We start from the raw sequence: 25895 nt of genomic DNA, 5'->3' as shown, positions 1-25895 counted from the left end.
AAACCCGAACCCGACCCGATTCTCAACATGATGAAAGCTAACTCAACCCAACCCGAAAAATTAATATCTCAACCCAAAACCGACCTGATTTCCCAATTCAGGTCGGGTTGGGTAGGGCTGACCCAGTTGTGGTGATATCTTTACCCTTTTGGGTTTTTTATATTCTAAAAAAAGGGATTTTATATGGTGTAAGCCCTTTTAGTCCCATATTTTTCTACAAGTACAGTACGGGCTGCACCATAGGATAATGCAAACATCCATTTGATGGGCCATAACATAAATACTAAATAGGTTGTACCCAGAATTTTTTTTTTCCCAAGGATGATCATAGCCCTCCCATCCATAGTGGTTTCCACAATATGCATTTCCTCTATAGATCGAAGGGTTAAGATCATCCTTTGGAGATAATTTTTTGGGCACAACCTATTTACATTGCGGCCCATCAAATAGACGGCTTGATCAACCTATGGTGCAGGCCTTACAATGCTTTTACAAAAATACTTGACTATAAGGGCTTCCACCATATAATTTCTCCTAAAAAAAGCAGAGAACTTCTTAAAATGTCGGGTTTTGATGCAAGTCGGGTCAACCTAACACCTCAACCCGAACCCGATTCCAACACAACCCGACCCATGAATTTTTTTTTTTGGGTTGAACCCGACCCAAGTTACACCATAGTTGAATAGATGTTAGGTAAGAAAACAGGGTATTAGGAGGTTTCTAAAACCCGGTGAGAGGTTTCTAAAACCCGGTTTTCTTACTTAAAATCCAAGAAAAGCTGCCTGGACAGCATGCAATAGCCAGATCATGAACAATCTTTTACACTGTTTTCAAACTAAAAATCTGGATTAAAAAATCCGCATATCCAAACGGCTCGTAGCGTCGCAGTAATTCCACCCTTAAAACTTGGCAGCCCATCCCTGTCGGTTTGTTCTGTATCTACCGAAAATGTATACACCGCCAGTAGGAGTATTAGCTCATAGTAGCACTCATAATTTCAATATCCGTGGGGGGGGGCCAACCAACTGCGCGTACACGGCATTAAATAAGTGGTGTATCCGCGTGACGTTCTCTGCGTTGAAAACTATAGTGGGGAGACTCATCACTCCCAACACCTTCAAAACTCCCACCTAACTCTGCCTCTATAATGCCTCTAATTACTAGTCTCTACATCCTTTTCCAGTTTTCCTTCTATAAAAAGGCTACCCTATAAGCATCATTCTCAGTGGTTTTTGAACTTCCCTTTTAGAGGGATTATTCTATTAGATTTGAACCCATCTTTGGGTGTTCTCTTTTCTCTTTATATACCTCAATTCCTTCTCTTTGAGGGTTAGGGTTTGTGGTTTTCTTTTTCTCTTGGTGAAAATGGGAGGAGGCAATGGCCAGAAGGCTAAGATGGCTAGAGAGAAGAACTTGGAGAAGCAAAAAGCTGCTAAGGGTAGATATCTTCTTTTTAATCTTCTGGTTTTCTTTTTTCTCTGTGTCGTCTGTGGGGATTTTTTGTCTGTTTGTCCTTAGGAAATGTTAGAATTTATGTATTTTTCATCATGAGTTAATTTTGTTGTGAGATCTGTTGAATTTCAATATTGATTTTCCTAAATATGCAGTGACATATTGTAAGTGGTAGATTGGCCTTGCTTAATGTTCTTGTGAGTTTTTTGAATTTTAGTTTTTGTAGGTATTTTTTATAATCTGTTGAATTTCAATAGTGATTATCTTAAATATGCAGTATTGTAAGTTATAGACTGGGCTTGCTTCCAAAATGTTCTTGTCAGTTTGTTGAATTTTATTTTATTTTTTATTATTAAGTTTTTTCTTGTGAATTTGTTGAATTTATATCGACGATCTTAGATACATCATCTTAATAGAAGCTAATAGGTATTGCAAGTTATAGTGTGGCCTTGTTCCCACTGTTATTTGGGAAAAGAAATCATAAGAATTCATGATGGATGTGGAAAGAAATGAGGAAGAAGGGAGATTTTTTCTTTGTTGTGATCATTAATATTAGTAACATTTTATTTATTTATTTATGTCTTATGGGCATGGTTTAAAATTTCGGTTTCGATACCGGTTTCGGACCCCACCGAAATCGATATTTCGGTCGACATTTCGAAATTTTGGCCAAAACCCTGGGAAACAAGGAAAACATTATTTTATCGGATATAAAATTTCGGTTGAAATTTCTGTAAAATATTAAATTAATTAAAAAAAAAAAGTTTTTTGGGTGAAATTTTGGGGAAAAAAAAACATAATTTCGACCGAAATTCCGAAATTTCAGACGAAATAAAATACCGTTTCAGTTATATGTGATTTCCTTGTCGGTCTCCACTGAAATCCGAAATTTCGGACCATTTCGGTCGAAATTTAAAACCATGCTTATGGGTGAAAATAAAAGTGAAATGGAAATTGGACTGTGGTGTAAGGATCTCGAATGAGCCATTGAGAACTCTGCCCTCTTTCCCCACTGTTCTTTTTACAATTTTGTTTTTAATGTTCACTTGATCTTATTCTTTCTTTTATCGCTACTTATCCTCTTTGACTCATATCTAATCTAATCTGTCACAAGAAACTCCAGTAAGGGGTCGTGTGCATATTCTCTTGCAATGCATATCAGACCAATTTACTGGACAATTTTTTATTTATGAGCTTCTGAGTGCCTAATACATAAAATTTGGTTGTTCTTAATGTGTCCAGGTAGCCAACTCGATACAAATAAAAAGGCAATGACCATCCAGGTCAGTCATTCCGTTTATCTTGCTGATTTTCTTGCTTCTGTTATATAAGTATTGAATTCCCTTCTAGTATCAATTGGAATTTGTCTTTCAAAATTTATGGTTTTCTTGTTGTGGAACTTTCTTATCCATCTGTGAGTGAATAACCATGTTTAGCTCCGTAGATTGGTTTAAGGCTTTATGATAAATTATTCGTTTTGGAATTGGGCTTCTGAAGTCTTGATACCCTTGTGGTATATGATTTGCTAGAAAATACACAAGCATTTTCTCATGACAATGATGTAAATCTGTTCAAAAGAGTAAACTCTGTGAGTCCTCTTTGGCATATTTAATCATGCAGCAACACCCTTATTGGGTTAGATAAATCAAGCAAAAGCTAGCCGACTAGATAAGAAAACCAGATCACAATAAAGACCGCCTTGTCTTAAGGGTATAAGTTTGATAAGCTTTAGAAAATAAAGTTCATTGCAAAACAAGTTGAATGTCTAGGTGGTGCAGTTGGTAAAGGGAGCTAGTCCGGTTTACAATTGGGCTAAAACAGCTCTGTTTAATCTTATGATGCATATGCTGAGTGTCATCAATCATGGCTTCTAGTTCAGTTCGGATTAGTGTACGCAATGGTCTCAAGAGATGATGTATTAGAAAAAAAGCTCCAATTGAGGGCTATCTAGTCTAGAATTGAAAGAAATTGGGTTAGAAGATAAAGCATGTGTTTTCTCTATATTTTGCTTTCTTTTTAATAAAATCTGATTATTATTTAGGAAAATCATGTAAGCCCCTCCTCTCCACACTGGGTTGTGAATCAGCCTATATGCTCGACGGTGGATTGGTTATTTTTCCCCAAAAAAAAGGTATATTCAAGAACCCTGCATCCTCGTGGGTATGGATAATATTCGTCACACTGATCATGGTATGGTTTCCGATTCACCAGCCTTGTCATCGGTCTAAAGGACCGGGTTGTTGCTGTATCATCTTTATAACTTGATCTCTATTTAGTCCGATGTACTGGGGAATATAATTATCCCGGATAGGTTGTCGATTAGGACCGAATCTGAGGTCAGGCTGGGCTGGTTGCCCCGCACCCCCATTGACTGACGCACCACCAACATTTGCTGGGTATTTTGTGGTGGCGTCTGAGGTTGATTTTGAGCTTCATTTCTGTTATTACTGGCGGGAAACCCTTTCCCATTGCCATCCTGTGAGCTGCCATTTGGCTCGTTCAAACTCTCACTTTGCTTGGCAGCAATTGGGTCTAGTCTATTTGTCATGGGTGATCTTACCTGTTAAATTGTTAAATTAGGTGTGACGTTATTTGTAACTGTCGCGGTTGATGGCAAATTATACCTTCGTGCCGAATTTTGAATCGTCTCTTCCGGGATGGATGAAGAAGGGCCATCGTATTGGTCTCCAGGTAAGGAATTCGGTCTAGCCAAGGCTCGAAATTGTCAAAACTTTATACTGCTATCCGACAGATTGCTAGAACCAGGAGCTGAGGTTTCGGAATAAGGGAACTGTTGGATCGGTCTAGTGCCCTGCCAAACACTTTTGGTATTTTTTTCTGCAAGTCATTGTTTCTAGAATCCGTTTCCAAGAATGGTAAGGTCACCAGGATTTCCAATAACATTGTCACGTGTATTTTTATTTCTGGTATTAGGAGACATTTAGTAGCATGTCACACTATTGCCCACCCAACCTGCCAAAAAAGTGTTTGACTACTTTAAGCATTCAATGTGCTCAGTGCGGTGCCCATGATGTGTGCGTGGGCATGCCAATGACTAGAGTGAATTTTCAAAATTCAATCAAGGGGTAAACAATTCTGTTCCTTGAGATTGAGAAGTGGGGGCGCTTGAGGCGCACTCTTTCCTTGGTTCTGGGGGTGATTTTGATTTCCCCTCCACTGATTCTGCTGCTGTACTGATAGTCTTGGTGGAGTGGGCTGCCTCTGGTGGTGGTGGTTGTTGATGTTCCTATTGCCCTGATTTGCTGCTGGTTGGGGATACTGCTGCTGCATCACCGGTCCTTCTGCTCTTCGATACCCGGATTTGGGGCAGCTTTGCGCTTTATGATTTGGGTCTCCACAATTGTGACAAACATTCTGTGTCCTCCAGCTCTGCCCCTTATGGAACTTCCCACATGTAACACATGGAAATCTCAGAGCTAAACCGCCATATGTCCTTGGCCTCTTGGGAGTTGATGCCTGGCATCGGTTTCCTGCTGTCTGAACTCGGGCTACCTGAAAAAGCCTCTCACTGCGCTCTGTCACCTCGGCCTTTCTGCAGGCCTCCGCTAAAGTCTGTGCTCCCAGGTTGATGATACTCGCCATAATAGAGGGGCGAACACCATCAATGAACTTCATCACCCTGTCCCGCTCTGTCGCTGCATATCCAGGTGCATATCTGGATAACTCTCTGAATTTGGCCCCATACCGAGCCACAATCAACGATCCCTGCTTCAGTGATTGAAATTGAGACGTCAAAGCATGCCTCACATGTGAAGGGCAATACTGCGCATTGAATTTTGCTTTGAACTGCGCCCACGTCTCATTTCTGGCGCCATGGTAGTTATGCTCAATGGTTCTCCACCAAATGCCAGCCTCATCTTTCAACAAGAAAGAGGCAAGGCGAATCTTCTGAATGTCTGTGCAGCCCATGACATCGAAAATGCGCTCAACCTCCACAATCCAATGGTCTGCAACCAAAGGATCTACTGCTCCAGAGAACTCAGGAGGATGATAATCTTTGAATTGACGATGGAGCTGCGAGGGGTCATTCTTAGGTCCAGGCCCTGGCGAGCTGCAAGGGTATTAGCAATGTTCTGCAGAGTCGCCTGATATGCTGCTTGAGTCTGAGCTTGACATGGCAGAATCTCTGCAAGCATCTGAAGTCCATCGCGACCCTCTCCTCCTTGTCGGTTATTTCCCTTCCTATGATATGTCTGCATTTGCAAGACGAATACACGGAGGATTATAATTTCAAGCTCGAATAGAAGGAAAACTTGGGGAGGTGTATGGTTCTATTTAGGGGTGTAAACAGATCGAATTATAATCGGATATGGCTATATCCGAATTCGATTACAGTATACACTATCCGAATTCGGATTCGGATTCGAATTTGACGGATATTTAATATCTATTACGGAATTCGTATCTGTCGGATATTTTTCGAATTCGGATATTATCCGTATCCGTTTATCCGGTAAATTCGAACATTTTATTGCAGCACTTTATCTTTCTTCTCCTTCTTATTCCTAGAATAAAAATTTCAAACCATAAAACCAGACATCTACCTTCTGTTCACAAAATTAACTCTCAAACCCTAAAATATATGAGATCCTCTTATTTCTTTTAAAACAAAGGCAGAGAGAGGCGGTGGGGATGGATGATGGTGTTGGTAGTGTGGTCTTTGTGTTTTTTTATTTTTTATGTATATGATGGAATGGGTTTGGGCTACTTTGAACAGGGGAAGTGAGAGTGCTGATTGTGGAAGATGAAGAGAAATGGGGATGGAGATGGGGATTGGGTTAGAGATGGAGGTGACTGGCGGTGATGGAGGTGGCTGTGAGAAGGTGGAGAGGGGCGGCGGCGGATTTTGGTGGGATTGGAGGTACCAAGGAATGTCGAAGATGGTGCCTCATCCTCCTTTCTCCTCTCTCTTGCTTCTCCTTGCAAAGCTTAGAAGTCCCCTCTTTTAATTGCATTTTGGATTTTTATATTACCCTAAGTTGAAAAATTGATCTAAGCTGTCCATTTACCATCAATGACTATGGTCTTTTTGCTCTAGAATTCTCGAAAAACTATGGCATCTTCTTTCAATCATCATCATCCATTTGTCTCTTTCATCCTACAGCCCACATTTGTTGCTTCATAAAGAAGCCATGTCAAACTCCAAGAATGTCCTTAAAATGAGAGATTACTTCATTTCCTACCCAAAACACTTTTTGTTTTTGTTTTTTTTTGAAAAGAAAAGTCACTTTTCTTTTAGAAACAAAAGATAGTGTGTCATTACTAAAAATAAATATTAATGATTTTTTTTAAAGGTAAAAATAAATATTAATGATATTATTAATAATAAATAAAAAAGATTTACTTCTCGGATTCGGATGTTAAACGGATCGGATATACCATTTACCAGATTCGCATCCGCCAAGAGCCGGATATCTCATAAACGGATTCGGATAATATCCGCTTGAAACGGATCTGGATAATATTTGCTTTAAACGGATTCGGATGCGGACGATAATTGAATTTTCGAATATCCATTTACACCCCTAGTTCTATTGTCTAAGTTTCATCTATCTAGCCCCTTTCTTAAGACGTACCCAAGACTCATGCAACCAGGTTCCTCACAGACTAAACTTGGCGGCTCTGATACCACAACAGGGCCGCTACTAGCAAAAGAAAACAAAGTAAAGCAAAACCACATAGATTTAAAAAAAAAAATACATGACTGATAACATGGTTTAACTAAAAGGAGAGTATTCTTATTCCAATAACTAATGGCCTATTACAATTTAAATTGAATAACTGAAACAAAACGAGTCCAAAGTACTGATAATCAACACGAAAACAATTAAAACTACTAGAGGACATGACTATATCGTCATTTCCCAAACCATCTACGAATCACTCTCCTGCCCTGAATATGGGTCATCTAGACTTGCTATTTAGCGAAGGCGCTATCAGGCTACTTCCCTATGATGTCATCACTTATGAAATCTGGATGGGGAAAACTACGTTAATAAAGCAAGGTCATTTGACTAAAAAGGAAACAAAAGTAACATAAATGACAGTTCTGCATTATACATATGGTAGAAACCGATGAAACATAACCGTTATTGCTAGGAACATAAACTTGGATGACATGTGAGAGTAATAGGAAAAAATAGCGAAATAAAGCAGCTGCAGCCTACAGGTACATGGCCAAATAGTGTCTCAGCAAAGAAGAGTACTAAATAGAAGCCAATTAATATGGTTCGGGCATACAAGGGGTCGTCTATCAACATATGTATATATACGGCGACCTTGTCACATTGTGGCCAACGAAAACCATATATATATACATATATATATATGTATGTATATATATATATACAGGCATCCCATCCGTAGTATGGGGCAAAAAGAAAAAAAAGAACCGTAAAGTCCTGTATATATATCCCATATGTTTTAAAAATACACATCATATGGACATATACACATATATGCAGTCAGTCTCTCTCTCTCTCTCTCTCTCTATATATATATATATATATATATATATATATATATATATGAGGAAAGTGTTGGTGAGCTTAAGCTCACCAAACTTATGGTGCGCTTAAGCGCCCAATCACATGGAGGCCTACTTTGTTAGTGTGATCCAAAGCATTCATTTGAAAGGCCCTTACATAGATGGGGTGTGTACCTAAAATCAGCTCCATAGGATCATCCTAACCCATCCATTTGTGGAGGTCAAAATGGACATACATTGTTTGTCCACAAATCTGCCCATTTTTGTCCTCCACAAATGGAGGGGTTAGGATGATCCTATGGAGCTGATTTTTGGTACACACCCTATCTTTGATAGGGCCTTGCAAATGAATGGTTTGGATCACCATAGAAAATGTGGGACCCATGTGATTGGGCGTTTAAGCGCACTATAAGTTTGGTGAGCTTAAGCTCACCAACACTTTCCTCATATATATATATATATATATATATATATATATATATATAGAGAGAGAGAGAGAGAGAGAGAGAGAGAGAGAGAGAGACTCTGACTGCATATATGTGTATATGTCCATATGATGTGTATTTTTAAAACATATGGGATATATATACAGGACTTTACGGTTCTTTTTTTTCTTTTTGCCCCATACTACGGATGGGATGCCTGTCTTCTATGCTCATTCGCATTCTCTTCATATCCGTATTCCTTGAATTGCTCGTGTATAACCCTATTAGATGTTGTCCATAAGATGTGTATTTTTAGGACATATGTGATATATATACAGGGCTTTACTGTTCTTATTTTTCTTTTTGCCCCATACTACGGATGGGATATATATATATATATATATATATATATATATATATATATATATATATATATATATATATATATATATAGAGAGAGAGAGAGAGAGAGAGAGAGAGAGAGAGAGAGAGAGAGTGAGAAAACGGTTCCTACACATATGTGTAGATAAGTTATCTACACACTAGCTTAAAATACAGTGGGGGCCACATTATTTGGGTGATCCAAACCATTCATTTTTAACGCCCTCACATAGATAGGGTGTCCATAAAAAATCAGATCCATAGGATCATCCTAACCATTCGAACTGTGGAGGCAAAAAAATGGACTAATTTGTGAAGGTTTAAAGACATCCATTTTACCTCCACATATCGTAGGGTTGGGATGATCCTATGGATCTGATTTTTTGTAGACACCCTATCTATGTGAGGGCCTTTAAAATGGATGGCTTGGATCACCCAAACAATGTGGGCCCCCACTGTATTTTAAGCTAGTGTGTAGAGAACTCTCTACACATATGTGTAGGAACCGTTTTCTCTCTCTCTCTCTCTCTCTCTATATATATATATATATATATATATATATATATATATATATATATATATATATCCCATCCGTAGTATGGGGCAAAAAGAAAAATAAGAACAGTAAAGCCCTGTATATATATCACATATGTCCTAAAAATACACATCTTATGGACAACATCTAATAGGGTTATACACGAGCAATTCAAGGAATACGGATATGAAGAGAATGCGAATGAGCATAGAAGACATCATATAATTACAAAATATCATAGAATGTAACCAATGTGTCAGTTTTAGTCATCACTTGCCTTGCTCTTGCTAAGTACGCGATATGATAAGGTCTTGGTATGGAAGTAGGGGTGCTGAAAGTAGGGGTACTTTTTCTCTCTTTCTCCTCTTTTTCTTTCTTCTCTTTCACTCTCTTCTCTCTCTTTATTTTCTTATAATTCATTGCATTGTAGTTCTTTACTGACTTTACTGTTCTAGACATGTGCGGCAACGCATGTCACAACGTATTCGATATGATTAAGCCATTATGGATGGCGTTCTTGATTATATGATGGTTTCTAAAGTTTAATCTAAAAAATTTCATCATTTGAATATATTTTTTTATAAGATTAAAAAATGTCTTCATTTGCATATGTTTCCATACGTTTCTGTGATTTTACAAGATGTCCACGGAAACTGAAATATTTCCACTTCCTTGCTGACCGAAACCGAAATTTAGGGCCCACATGTGTTTGGGCCCTCAAGCTCATATAAGCTATATGAGCTTCAAGCTCACAATCATTTTCCTCACACACACACACACACACACACACATATATATATATATATATATATATATATATATATATATTGGATAAAAAAGGCAGTAATCACTACTCAGTGTGCCTGGAGAGAAAAGATTGCTAGAAAAGCACTATGGAGGCTTTGGATGGCTGAAAAAGGATTAGATACACTAGAAGCTGCCAAAAATAAATTGGAAAAGCAATTTGGCGAACTTACCTAGCAACTATAGATGGAGAAACAAATTAAGGCATGATGTAGAGGAAGCCATAACATGAGAAAATATAAAAATATGATCTGCTTTATATGAGATGCAACTTCAATTCAAGGAAACTATAGCACCATTGATAAAGGAATGGGAGGTTGCAAAAAAGATTGTAGAGAAACTTTTTGATACAACTCTTTTATCGAATCAAGCGTGTTCAAAGGTTTGCAAAGGGACTAGCCAATTGAATATCACTATTATGTTTTAAGGCACTTAATCGAGTTTATATTTAAGATGGGGCCCTCAATTTCCCAAAACCTGTTAAGTGGCGAGAGAGTTAAGTCATAGAGTTTAGAGGGGGTTCTTATTTTGAGGGAGCCTTTTTGAGGTTAGGGTTTTAGCCTAGTGGGCACACGATTCCTGTGTTATGTCGTTGGAAGTTTCTAGACTTGTGTGAGAGAACTCTATATATTATAAACTTATGGTCATCATTGTTTATATTATATTATGAATGAATGAAAAAGAACAGTGCTTGTGCAAACGTTGGATGAGTGGTTCTCTGTTGATCTTGGTGTGATGCCTCAATCAACCTAGAGGTGTGATGCCCTAGGATCTAGTGGTGTGATACCCTAAAGATCTATCTTTTTCTTTCTCATCTATATAAGTTATTTCTCAACCTTATCTCTAATTCTTTTCTTTTTATATAAATCATTGCTGTTTTTGCAATTCTAGGATTCAAAGTTCTCCTTGGATACTGCTTTTGATGTCTTGATACTGAAGGTTCTAATGATCAACTTTGATCTTAATGCTCTGGATTGCATTAATTCTGTCATCTCTGTTTGTTTCTATTTTTAGATTTAAAAGTTCACTTGAGTTACTGTTTTTTTATCTAGAGCATACTAAAGGTTAGAAATATGCACCCAAGACCCTAAATCGATTGAATCTGATTGGATTCTTTATTCCATCGAAAATATTAAAAATTGGTTTTCTCCGCTAGTTCTGCATCACTTGTTGTGAGCACCACTTTTTGATTGGTGGCAGTAGATACTGAACCAAAATTAATGACAAAAAGGGAATTCACATTATATTAAATGCACGTGTTGTAGTTGTGCCATTTTGCTAGTCAAACAATCTTAAAACTTCCAACAAGTAAAAAGCTATCCCTTGCATTTCTCAAGCAGCGCTTTGTTAGCAGAGATTCCAAGACCAATGATAAAAGCTATCACATCGTTTGTTATACTACTATAATTTGTTCATTTGTCCCTCTCTCGATTTAAAGGGTGAAAATAAGTTTCACATATTTTATTTACTACAGAATAATGAAAGCAGATCCTCAAGGGAAAGAGTGTCACATGCCATCTGTTATTTCTATGTAAATACAAAATTACCGTTTAGATTTCCACATTTTTGGTGCCTATTTGCTGATGTTGAAACGCTAATCACCTCTTAGATGGCACATGAAAGTTTCCATTAATAAAATAAACTGAGAATTGGAAAAGATACTTGTATATAATGTTCTATAAAATTGCTGTCCATGTGATACTGTGATATGGATGTGCACAGATATAGATATCCAAATAAAAATGCTGGTGTCAGTTTACAAAGTCTAGGATTACTGATGTAGCTGTGGGTGTTGTTTTACAAATGGGAACACTCCACTTTTCATTGTTTCCTAAAGTTGAATTAAATTAAAATTATTTGGAGATAAAGGAAAAAGACACATCAAAATTCACGATGCTTATCTTCATAGTTTCCTAAAGATGAACTAAATTAAAATTATTTGGAGATAAAGAAAAAAGACGCAACAAAATTCATGATGTTTGTCTCTTTATTATTTCTTATGTTCCTTGTATGTCTTTATAGTATATTGATATAATTATAAAACAATAGTATTTAATGTACTAAACATTTTATGGTAAATCATTTTAAAAGAAAAAACATGATACACTTAAACCTTACTTGCGTTGCCCCTTATCCATCTTCATCCCTTATCAGTATTTATTTTTGTATTTTTAATGATAGAGATCTATGAACCAATAGCAAAAGTACAAGAAGACCAGGATGTCTTAACTAAAGAAAGGATAAAGCAAAAACCAAGAAAAGAGAGAGAGCAAAACATATAAGAGAAAACTAAACACATTAAGGGAATATTATCAGTATCTGTTGATGAGGTTGTAAAACCAAGTAATCCTGTAAACGAGTAACAAGTATATACCTCTACTGCCATGTTTGGCAACCTTGCATTTTTTTTTCATGTAATATTAGATTACCAAGTGGTGAGAAAATTGAGTGGGCATGATTGAGCAGATGGTACCAAGTGGCTAGAAAATAAGGAAAGCATTTTTATTTTTTTTGAATAGAATTTCTTCTTTTCCTTATTTTTAGGCCACTTCTCACCCTCTTCTTAATCATGCCCTATATATTCTCTTCCCCTTCCATCCATCTCGCCTCTCTCCCACAACTTGGTAAACGTATATTCCTTGGAAAACATTTCCATGGCTTTCAAACTTGCCATACATAAGAGTCCAATTTTGGACATCAATTTATATAATTTTACAGATAACATTCATAAATCAACTATGATAGAAGGTGCCCGTGTTTCCAACTGAAATTTTTATTCATAATCCGATGTTGTTTGAGCCTTTATTTCCTACAAAATGTGACATCTTTATTCCTTTTGTTGATGAAATTTTATTCATACTGGATGCAGTGCAAGGTATGCATGCAGACCTTCATCTGCACCACATCAGAGGTGAAATGCAAGGAGCATGCAGAAGCCAAGCATCCCAAGAGCGATCTGTATCAGTGCTTTCCTCATCTAAAGAAGTAGAGGCAAATATGTGACTTCATTACCTGTGCTTAGGTCTGTTCTGTGTTCCCATCTGTGTTCTAGTTCTACTACTTTTGGAATCACTGGATTCCACTGCCTAAAACAAACTCCTTTTAACTGTATAAACCATTTCTCATCTTTTTATTCCAATTCTGGTTTGTGGCTGTTCCTTCACTTTAATGTTCTCCAACCTTGTTTATCATATAAAAGGCATCAAACTCTTATGATTATGAACTAAATCTCTTTGAAAATAGCTTCTCTATGAAACTTGAATTCATTAGATGTGAGATATTCTAAATCCAAATCTCTGTATTTATTTTAAATTATTGGTATGACGATCAGATAAAAATGAAATAAAGATATTCTAGAGTTATACAAGGAAATTTGGCTAGGCAAGTCAACTAAGGCCTTTAAGGACTTTTGTTTCCTCCCTTATGCAGTTGGCTACATGGAAATAAAGTTTTGGGGATACAAATACAATGTCCACGACTGGACTATCAATCTAGGGCTGCATCCTCGAGTTAGCCCCAAGCTTTTATATTTGCTAGGCAATTTTGCAGAAAGCCATTGCGTGGCTGGCTTTTGCCCGAGAAGACAGCCAACTCAGATGAATTAAACGAATAAGACAAAATCTGCTAAAAAGTAAGTCTAATCTTGTTCTGATGGGTCAATAGAAGCAATTATGATACCGGTCTCAGTGGATTTTTCTGAGACTGCTCTCATGCAACGGCCGTTATGCAAAATGCCTTCATTGCAATTGATAAAAAATGCGATACGCAAAAACACAATACCTTCATGAACTGCTTGCCTAAGTTCTAGGACTCTCCTCCCCCATGACCATAACCCAAACTCAATGAGGAAGCTCCAGCAAGCTCTCGACTAGGAAACTCCCAGCAACCATGCTAATCTTAGAATATTTGAGATCTCATGTATAAATTTTAATTTTCACTAATCTTGAATAATTACAACTAATCTGAAGGGATACCTATCCAGAAGTTTTTACAACTCAATCATGTATGATGGAATCATCAAATATTTTATCTTTTCTAACTCTGTTTGTAACTCACTAGAGGCTCGAACATACATGACAAATATAGAATGAAATCAAAATAATTATTGAAGGAAATAATACTAATAATATCTACTTCTGTATCCTCTCTTGGTTACCTCTTCTAATCCACTTGCCTAATCTATACAGTTGCCTCATCCAACCAACTTTACTTATTCTACGACCAAGATGATCCAACAGTGAATCTAAGCTCAATCCAACGGTGAGATCTCACATATTGGGGCATCCCCAAGGATGTCCCAAGCCAAAAAATGCTTTTTGGGTTACTTTATGGTGTTCAGAGGCCAATTTAGCATCATAATCCCTAGAGACTACTCGTCAAGACTCAAAGGTAATTATTGCTTGTCTGATGATGTGGCACCCTTGTTCCTTATTGGTACAAATTTCTCTAAAAAAGAAGGAATTTGGCAAGTATAATTTTGCCTTTTCTCTTTCCCTCTTTCACTCTCTTCCCTCTCTATATTGGTGATGACACCCGTCCCATTATTCTACGAGGTTGGCAACCAAAAGCTGCTTATCAATATTTGACCAGGTAAATCCTAGGTAGAACAAACACTACAAATCTTTGTCTCCTCCCTATTGACTACTTATACCACTAATCTACAAGGTAACTATCTGCATCCAAACAGAGTAGAGACGGTTTGGTTGCCATATTCCTCTCGCATCCTCAAGGATTTCTTAAGCAAAAATATGCACTGTTTGATAATTTATGGTCTTTGTTTGCCAGTTTAGCATCAAGATCCCTGGAGACTTACCAGACAAGATTCATAGGTAATTATTGCATATCTGGTGACGTGGCTTCCATGTTCCCTCCTTATACCTTCCATGTCAAATTCCTAAAAGATAGTGGAATTCTTCATGGAAAATTTTGCTTTTTCTCTTTTCCTTTTCTTCCATCCCTTCTCTTTCTATATTGGTAATTACACCCCTCCCACTACTCTACGAGGTAGGCAGCCAAAAACTGCGTATCAATATTCTACCAGGTAAATCCTATGTAGATCAAACACAACACTTGTTTGTCTCCTCCCTATTGATTACTTATACCGCTAATCTACAAGGTAACTATATACATCCAAACAGAGTAGAGACGGTTTGGTTGCCACATGCCTCGCATCCTCAAGGATTTCCTAAGAAAAAATATGCACTTTTTGGTAATTTATGGTGTTTGTTTGCCAATTTAGCATCACAATCCCTGGAGGCTACCAGACAAGATTCATATGTAATTATAGCATATCTGGTGACGTGGCTTCCATGTTCCCTCCTTATACCTTCCATGTCGAATTTCTAAAAAATGGTGGAATTCTTCATGGAAAATTTTGCCTTTCTCTTTACTTTTTCTTCCATCTCTATCCCCCCCCATCACTACTGTATGAGGTTGGTAGCCAAAAACTGCTTATCCATATTCTACCAGGTAAATCCTATGTAGATCAAACACAACACATGTTTGTCTCCTCTCTATTGACTACTTATACCACTAATCTACAAGGTAATATCTGCATCCAAACATAGTAAAGACGGTTTGGTTGCCACACGCCTCGCATCTCAAGGATTTCCTAAGCAAAAAAATGCACTTTTTGATAATTTATGGTATTTGTTTGTCAATTTAGCATCACAATCCCTAGAGACTACTAGACAACATTCTATATAATTATTCCATATCTGGTGACGAGGCTTCCATGTTCCCTCCTTATACCTTCCATATCAAATTTCTAAAAAATGGTGAAATTCTTCATGAAAAATTTTGCTTTTTCTCTTTTCTTTTTCTTCCCTCTCTTCTCTTTTTTATACTGGCAATGACACCCCTCCCACTACTCAACGAGGTTGGCAGCCAAAACCTACTTATCAATATTCTACCAGGTAAATCCTATGTAGATCAAACACAACAAATGTTTGTCTCCTCCCTTTTGACTACTTATACCACTAATCTGCAAGGTAACTATCTGCATCCAAACAGAGTAGAGACGGTTTGGTTGCCACATGCCTGCCATCCTCAGGGATTTCCTAGGCAAACAAATGCTCTTTTTGGTAACTTTATGGTGTTTGTTTGTCAATTTAGCATCGCAATCCCTGGAGACTACCAGACAAGACTCATAGGTAATTATTGAATATCTAGCGACATGGCTTTCATATTCCCTCCTTATACCTTTCATGTCAAATTTCTTAAAAATGGTGGAATTCTTCATGGAAAATTTTGCTTTTTCTCTTTTCTTTTTCTTCCATATCTTCTCTTTCTATATTTGTAATTGCATCCCTCCCACTACTCTACGAGGTTGGCACCTAAGGGTGTCAGTTTGGGCTCGGGCTTGGAAGCTCGCTCGAGCTCAGCTCAGTAAGGGCTCGGCTCGAGCTCGACTCGTTAAGGATTATATATATATATATATATATGTGTAGCTAACTTAGCTACACCAACGGCTTAAAATACAGTGGGCCCACATTGTTTGGGTGATCCAAACCATTCATTTGATAGACTCTCACATTGATAGGGTGTGCCCAAAAAATCAGCTCCATAGGATCATCCCCACCCTTCAAACTGTGGAGGCAAAAATGGACAGATTTGTGAAGGTTTTTACGCGTCCATTTTGCCTCCACAAATCGTAGTGTTGGGATGATCCTATAGAGCTGATTTTTTGGGCACACCCTATCTATATGAGGGCCCATCAAATGAATGGTTTGCATCACCCAAACAATGTGGGGCCCACTGTATTTTAAGCCGTTGGTGTAGCTAAGTTAGCTACACGTATGTGTAGCTACACTTCTCTCTCTCTCTGTATATATATATATATATATATATATATATATATATATATATATATATATGAGAAAACTGTTGGTGCGCTTACGTTCACCATTTTTTGGTGCGCTTAAGTTGTTATAACTCCTCCCATTCGTTTAAATGTTTGGGTCCCGCTTAAGCGCACCAATGGGAGGCGTTATAACAACTTAAGCGCACAAAAAAAATGGTGCGCTTAAGCTCACCAACAGTTTTCTCTCTCTCTCTCTCTCTCTCTATATATATATATATATATATATATATATATATATATATATATATATATGAGGAAACTGTTGGTGCGCTTAAGCTCACCAACCTTATGGTGCGCTTAAGCGCCCAATCACATGGGTCCCACATTTTCTGTGGTGATCCAAACCATTCATTTGCAAGGTCCTTACATAGATGGGGGGTGTACCAAAAATCAGCTCCATAGAATCATCCTAACCCATCCATTTTTGGAGAATCATCCTAACCCATCCACAAATCTGCCCAGTTTTGTCCTCCACAAATGGAGGGGTTAGGATGATCCTATGGAGCTGATTTTTGGTACACCCCCTATCTACGATAGGACCTTGCAAATGAATGGTTTGGATCACCACAGAAAATGTGGGACCCATGTGATTGGGCGCTTAAGCGCACCAACAGTTTCCTCTCTCTCTCTCTCTCTCTCTCTCTCTATATATATATATATATATATATATATATATATATATATATATGAGAAAACATTTCCTACACACTCGTGTAGGTAAGTTACCTACACACTAGCTTAAAATACAGTGGGGGCCCACATTGTTTGGGTGATCCAAACCATTCATTTGAATGGTCCTCACATAGATAGGGTGTGCACAAAAAATCAGATCCATAGGATCATCCCAACCCTACGATTTGTGGAGGTAAAATGGACGTGTATAAACCTTCACAAATTAGTCCATTTTTTGCCTCCATAGTTTGAATGGTTGGGATGATCCTATGGATCTGATTTTTTGTGGACACCCTATCTATGTGAGGACCATTCAAATGAATGGTTTGGATCACCCAAACAATGTGGCCCCCCACTGTATTTTAAGCTAGTGTATAGGTAACTTACCTACACGAGTGTGTAGGAAATGTTTTCTCAATATGAGAAAACATTTTCTCAATATGAATGGTCCTCACATAGATAGGGTGTCCACAAAAAATCAGATCCATAGGATCATCCCAACCCTACGATTTGTGGAGGTAAAATGAGAATAGAGTTCCTAAGGTGTCACCTCATATAGCTTATATGAGGTGGCGCTCACAAAACATAAGGGGCCCACATTTTTGGGGCGATCAAAACCACTCATTTGAAAGGCCCTTAGATGGATATGGTGCTTACAAAAAATCAGGTCCATAGGATCATCCTAACCCTTCCATTTATGGAGGTTAAAACTGGGCAGATTTATGGAGGTTTATACCCATCCATTTCAACCTCCACGAATGGAAGGGTTAGGATGATCCTATGAAGTTGATTTTTTGGGCACACCCTACCTATGTGAGGGCCTATCAAATGAATGCTTTGGATCATCCAAACAAAGTGGGCCCCTTATGTTTTTAAGCGCCACCTCATATAAGCTATATGAGGTGATACCTTAGGAGCTCTATTCTCTCTCTTTCTCTCTCTCTCTCTCTCTCTCTCTATATATATATATATATATATATATATATATATATATAAGTTTATAAGTTATAACCCTAAATCCCTTACATGTTATGTAATTATTTGATTTGAATCATTTGATTGTACAGGACATGTCTAAAAAGCCCAAAATATGTAGGATTTTGGGGCCCAATTGGCCCATTAACGAGCTCGGTAAGGCTTGCGAGCCGAGCCCGAGCTCAGGTATTGAGCTTAACGAGCCGAGCCGAGCCGAGCTCGGCCAAGCTCGGCTCGGCTCGACTCGTTTACACCCCCAATGACAGCCAAAAACTGCTTATCAATATTCTACCAGGTAAATCCTAGGTAGATCAACCACAATAAATGTTTTTCTCCTTCCTATTGACTACTTATACCACTAATCTACAAGGTTACTATATGCATTCAAACAGAGTAAAGAGGGTTTGGTTACCACATGCCTGGCATCCTCAAGGATTTTCTAAGCAAAAAATGTACTTTTTGGTAACTTTATGGTGTTTGTTTGCCAATTTACCATCACAATCCATGGAGACTACCGGACAAGATTCATAGGTAATTATTGCATATCTGGTGACGTGGCTTCCATGTTCCCTCCTTATACCTTTCATGTCTAATTTCTAAAAAATGGTGGAATTCTTCATGGAAAATTTTACTTTTTTGCTTTTCTTTTTCTTCCCTCTCTTCTCTTTGTGGACATGATTCGGGTTAGTTCGGTTTTGGGGTAAACCTAGAACCGTACCAATCCCTGTTGGTTCCCAATATTGGGAACCAAAATTGAATCATGGAACCCTAGAACTGAACCGAACAAGAACCGATCTTGATAGGCTTGGTTCGGTTCTGGGTTTACCCTACTTTTTTATTTATTTTTTCAGCCCCCCCTTTCTTCCAAAATTCAGCCACCCTCTTCTCTCATTTTTAATGAAAAAAAAAGACTATTAGTTTTAACACTCCCTTCCAGCCTCGCTCAATCTAATAGCACATATTTGCTTAAGTTTGAAAATCTAAAATCTGATATGGGATTCGCTAGCCTCCTTCGTTGAAGCACCTTCGTGCTCCGTCCTTTGCAAGTGATGACAGCAAATATGTTGACTTTTGCTTTATTAATTGAATTCATCCGACATGGTTTTCATCACTTGCAAAAGGAAGGAGCACGAAGGTGCTTATGCGAAGGAGGCTATATATATATATATATATATATATATATATATATATAGAGAGAGAGAGAGAGAGAGAGAGAGAGAGAGAGAGAGAGAGAGAGGAAATGGTTTGTGTGCCTGCACAGATAAGCTATTTGTGCATTGGTGCACAAACCATGGTGGGGGCCACATTTTTGGGGGGATCCAAAGCATTCATTTGGAAGGCCCTTCCATGGATAGGGTGTGTACCAAAAATCAGCCCTTCAGTATCATCCTAACCCTGCCATTTGTGGAGGGAAAAAATGGGTAGAAACAGTGTCTGTCCATTTTCCCCTCCAACTTTGATTGAGTTAGGATGATCCTATAGGGCTGATTTTTGGTACACACCCTATCCATGGAAGGGCCTTCCAAATGTATGCTTTGGATCCCCCAAAAAATTTGGCCCCCACTATGGTTTGTGCAGCCATGCACATATAGCTTAGCTGTGTAGCTGCACACAAACCATTTCCTCATATATATATGAGTTAAGTGAACCTACACATACGTGTAGCTAACTTAGCTACACCGACGGCTTAAACTACAGTGGGCCCACATTGTTTGGGTGATCCGAACCATTCATTTGATAGGCCCTCACATTGATAGGGTGTGCTAAAAAAATCGGCTCTATTGGATCATCCCAACCCTTCAAACTGTGGAGGCAAAAATGGACCGATTTGTGAAGGTTTTTACACGTCCTTTTTTGCCTCCACAAATTGTAGGGTTGGGATGATCCTATGGAGCTGATGTTTTGGTCACACCCTATCTATGTGAGGGCCCATCAAATGACTGGTTTGCATCATCCAAACAATGTGGGGCCCACTGTATTTTAAGCCGTCGGTGTAGCTAAGTTAGCTACACGTATGTGTAGCTTTTCTCTCTCTCTCTCTCTCTATATATATATATATATATATATATATATATATATATATATATATATATATATATATATATATATGAGGAAAAGGATTGTGAGCTTGAGCGTTGGAACCTTATGGTGAGCTTGAGCTCTCAAACCAATGAGGCCCACATTGTTAGGATGATCCAAAGCATTCACTAGAAAGTGCCTTACATAGATAGGGTGTGTACAAAAAATCAGCTCTATAGGATCATCCTAACCCATCCATTTGTGGAGGTCAAAATGGACAGACCACAAATCTGCCCATTTTTGCCCTCCACTTTTGGAGGGGTTAGGATGATTCAATGGAGCTGATTTTTGGTACACACCCTATCTATGATATGGCCTTGCAAATGAATGGTTTGGATCCTCACAGAAATTGTGGGACCCATGTGATTGGTGCACTCAAGCGCACCATTTGATGTTAGAGCTTGAGCGCACGAACATATTATATATATATATATATATATATATATATATATATATATATATATATATATATATATATATATATGAGGAAAGTGTTTCTAGTCTGTCGGCTAGAGAACCTTCTCTAGTCCGCCGACCAAAAACATAGTGGGCCTACATTCTTTGGATAATCCAAAACATTCATTTGATAGGCCCTGGCATAGATAGGGTGTGCCCAAAAATTCAGCTGCATAGGATCATCCTAACCCTTTGATTTGCGGAGGTTAAAAATGGACAGATTTGTGGAGTTTATATGCATCCATTTTAACCTCTATAAATCGAAGGGTTAGGATGATCCTATGGAGATGACTTTTTAGGCACATCCTATCTATGTAAGGGCCCACAAATGAATGCTTTGGATCATCAAAACAACGTGGGCTCACTGTGTTTTTAACCTTTACTGTCAATTTTTAACCTCCACAAATCGAAGGGCTAGCATGATCCTACAGAGCTGATTTTTTAGGCACACCCTATCTATGCCAAGGCCCATCAAATGAATGCTTTGGATCATCCAAACAACGTGGGCCCACTGTGTTTTTGGTGGGCGGACTAGAGAAGGTTATCTAGGCAACCGACTAGAAACACTTTTCTCATATATATATATATATATATATATATATATATATATATATATATAGAGAGAGAGAGAGAGAGAGAGAGAGAGAGAGAGAGAGAGAGAGAGAGAGGAAATGGTTTGTGAGAGTAGGCTAATTTGAGCAGAGCTCACAAACCATAGGGGGCCTACATTTTGGGAGTGATCCTAAGCATTCATTTGGAAGGTCCCATCATGGATGGGGTGTGTACCAAAAATCAGCTCCATTGGATCATCTTAAGGTTCCATTTGTGGAGGGAAAAATGGACAGATACGGTTTGTCCACATATCTGCCGATTTTTTCCCTCCATAAATTGAAGGGTTAGGATGATCCAATGGGGCTAATTTTTGGTACATACCCCATCCATGATGAGGCCTTCCAAATGAATGATTAGGATCACCCCCGAAATGTGGGCCCCCCTATGGTTTGTGAGCTTTGCTTAGATAAGCTTATCTGAGCAGCTGCTCACAAACCATTTCCTCATATATATATATATATATATATATATATATATATATATATATGAGTTAAGTGAAGCTACACATACGTGTAGCTAACTTAGCTACACCGACGCCTTAAAATACAGTGGGCCCACATTGTTTGGGTGATCCAAACCATTCATTTGATAGGCCCTCACATTGATAGGGTGTGCCCAAAAAATTAGCTCCATCGGATGATCCCAACCCTTCAAACTGTAGAGGCAAAAATGGGTAGATTTGTGAAGGCTTTTACACGTCCATTTTTGCCTCCACAAAGCGTAGGGTTGGGATGATCCTATAGAGCTGATTTTTTGGGCACACCCTATCTATGTGAGGGTCCATCAAATGAATGGTTTGCATCATCGAAACAATGTGGGGCCCATTGTAAATTAAGGCGTCGGTGTAGCTAAGTTAGCTACACGTATGTGTAGCTACACTTTTCTCTCTCTCTCTCTCTCTCTATATATATATATATATATATAAGGAAAGTGAAGCTACACCGCCGGCTTAAAATACAATGGGCCCACATTGTTTTGGTGATCCAAACCATTCATTTGATTGGCCCTCACATAGATAGGGTGTCCACCAAAAATCAACTCCATAGGATCATCCCAACCCTACGATTTGTGGAGGCAAAAATGAACGTGTAAAAACCTTCACAAATTTGTCCATTTTTGCCTCCACAGTTTGAAGGGTTGGGATGATCCTATGGAGCTGATTTTTGGTGGACACCCTATCTATGTGAGGGCCAATCAAATGAATGGTTTGGATCACCAAAACAATGTGGGCCCATTGTATTTTAAGCCGACGGTGTACCTTCACTTTCCTCTCTCTCTCTCTCTCTCTCTATATATATATATATATATATATATATATATATATATATATATATATATATATATATAGGGGAAACATTTTCTGCGCGATACCTCAGATAAGTTATCTGAGCAAGAGCTTAAAAAATCATGTGGGCACACATTGTTTGGATGATCCAAAGCATTCATTTGATAGGCCCTTACATAGATAGAGTGTGCCCAAAAAATCAGCTCTATAGGATCATCCTAACCCTTCGATTTTTGGAGGTTAGAATGGACAGATTTGTGGAGGTTTATACCCATCCACTTTAACCTCCACAAATCGAAGGGTTAGGATAATCCTATGAAGCAGATTTTTTGTGCACACTCTATCTATCTTTGTACTATCCAAATGAATGCTTTGGATCATCCAAACAATGTAGGCCCACATGATTTTTGAGCTCTTGCTCAGATAACTTATCTGAGGTATCACTCAGAAAACGTTTCCCTAAGCTATCTAAGCTATAGCTCAAAAACACATGTGGCCCCACATTTTTTGGGGATCCAAAGCATTCATTTGGAAGGCCCTTCCATGGATAGGGTGTGTACCAAAAATCAGCCCTATAGGATCATCCTAACCTTGCCATCTGTTGAGGGAAAAAATGGGCAGAAATATGGACACACAGTGTTTGTCCATTTTCCACTCCACCTTTGATTGGGTTAGGATGATCCTATGTGGTTGATTTTTGGTACACACCCTATCCATGGAAAGGCCTTCCAAATGAATGCTTTGGATCTCCAAAAAATGTGGGGCCACATGTGTTTTTGAGTTATAGCTTAGATAAGCTTAGATAAGCTATAGCTTAGGAACACTTTCCTCTCTCTCTCTCTCTCTCTCTCTCTCTCTCTATATATATATATATATATATATATATATATATATATATATATATATATATATAGAGAGAGAGAGAGAGAGAGAGAGAGAGAGAAAACGGTTCCTACACATATGTGTAGAGAGTTCTCTACACACTAGCTTAAAATACAGTGGGGGCCCACATTGTTTGGGTGATCCAAGCCATCCATTTTAAAGGCCCTCACATAGATAGGGTGTCTACAAAAAATCAGATTCATAGGATCATCCCAACCCTACGATTTGTGGAGGTAAAATGGATGTCTTTAAACCTTCACAAATTAGTGTATTTTTTGCCTCCACAGTTCGAATGGTTAGGATGATCCTATTGATCTGATTTTTTGTGGACACCCTATCTATGTGAGGGCCTTAAAAATGAATGGTTTGGATCACCCAAATAATGTGGCCCTCACTGTATTTTAAGCTAGTGTGTAGATAACTTATCTACACATATGTGTAGGAACCGTTTTCTCATATATATATATATATATATATATATATATATATATGGGGCGAGGTTTATAAGCTATAGCTCAGCCTGAGCAGCCCTTTATAAAGACACCATCTGCATGTTGTTTGACTTCCATAGGTTGATCCCAACCCTCTACGAGGTTGGCAACCAAAAAACTGCTTATCAATATTCTACCAGGTAAATCCTAGGTAGATCAAACACTAAAAATGTTTGTTTCCTTCCTATCGACCACTTATACCCCTAATCTACAAGGAAACTATCTGCATCCAAACAGAGTAGAGACGGTTTGGTTGCCACATGCATGGCATCCTCAAGGATTCCTAAGCAAAAATATGCACTTTTTGATAACTTTATTGCGTTTGTTTGCCAATTTAGCATCACAATTCGTGAAGACTACCAGTTAAGATTCATAGGTAATTATTGCAAATCTGGTGACGTGGCTTCCATGTTCCCTCCTTATACCTTCTATGTCAAATTTCTAAAAAATGGTGGAATTCTTCAATGAAAATTTTGTGTTTTCTCTTTTCTTTTTCTTCCCTTTTCAATTTCTATATTGGTAATGACACCCCTCCCACTACTCTACGAGGTTGGCAACCAAACACTAATTATCACTATTTTACGAGGTAAATTCCAGGGGATCAGATGTTTGTCTCAATTACTCATAATCTTCCATCAAAGGATGATGGGTCTCACAAATTATTATTTTCGTGTTGGGCATTTTATTTTAGGTGGTGTCTTGTGTGGAGTGCAGGTAGGACTGGTTTTTAATGTCTAGTAGTTAAAAGCAGTCAGTCTTGTTGATAGAGGTTTAAACAATGAAAATTCAACAGTCGATGTCGCATCATATACATGCACCACATGACCATCACAATCACTCGTTAGTAAGTCTCTCTTTACATTCATAGATAACAGTCCCACATGACTCAAAGTAGTCTCTACGGGATTAAAAATCCAAGAGATATTTTGTGTATGATGAAGATAGTATGGTTATTTTGTTTACCTTCCACTTTGCTTTATTTAGGCCATTTAGCAATAGGAGTTGGGGAGGATGGGGGCTGGTTCGACTTTTTATTGCCGTCACTTATCTCAATTGCAAACAACATGGGTTGCCCACTAAAGTCATAAGTCTAACAACATGGGTTGCCCACTAAAGTCTGAAGTCTAACAACATAGGTTTCCCACTAAACTCCCTCTCTCTCTCTCTGTACTATATGTCTCTATGTGTTTTTATCTTTCACCCATCTAGTCTCTTTTTCTCAGTTTCCATGTATATACCTGTTATGAAAATAACACCCTACGAACTGTCTATGCCGTGTCATATACTCAGTATGACCGTCTCAATCATTCATTAATTGCTAGGTCTCTCATTACATTCCGAGAAGCCGGTGCAGTTTTTATTGAAGGATGCTGGTGGGAATCACGGTTCTCACTGGGCCCCACTACACTCCTAAAAGATGCCTACAAATGGCTTGGATAAATACGCCCCCTACAAGTCCCCATGCACCCCCACCAA

The 25895-nt window shown here is 38.2% G+C and overlaps 1 protein-coding gene across 1 annotated transcript; it reads left to right on the top strand.

Moving 5' to 3' along the window:
* The first annotated feature begins 1030 nt into the window (after positions 1 to 1030).
* Positions 1031 to 13333, top strand: LOC143856704 (uncharacterized protein At2g23090-like). Its single transcript, XM_077366972.1, has 3 exons — positions 1031 to 1438; positions 2695 to 2735; positions 12975 to 13333. Exons 1-3 carry the CDS (start codon positions 1366 to 1368, stop codon positions 13092 to 13094), a joined length of 234 nt encoding a protein of 77 aa, XP_077223087.1. The 5' UTR covers positions 1031 to 1365; the 3' UTR covers positions 13095 to 13333.
* The last annotated feature ends 12562 nt before the right edge of the window (positions 13334 to 25895 follow it).

The sequence above is a fragment of the Tasmannia lanceolata genome, unplaced genomic scaffold (genome assembly GCF_043159265.1).
Source record: "Tasmannia lanceolata isolate RefF3 unplaced genomic scaffold, GAP_Taslan_0.1 ptg000023l, whole genome shotgun sequence".
Classification (NCBI taxonomy): domain Eukaryota; kingdom Viridiplantae; phylum Streptophyta; class Magnoliopsida; order Canellales; family Winteraceae; genus Tasmannia; species Tasmannia lanceolata.
This window is presented reverse-complemented; position numbering and strand designations above follow the sequence as displayed.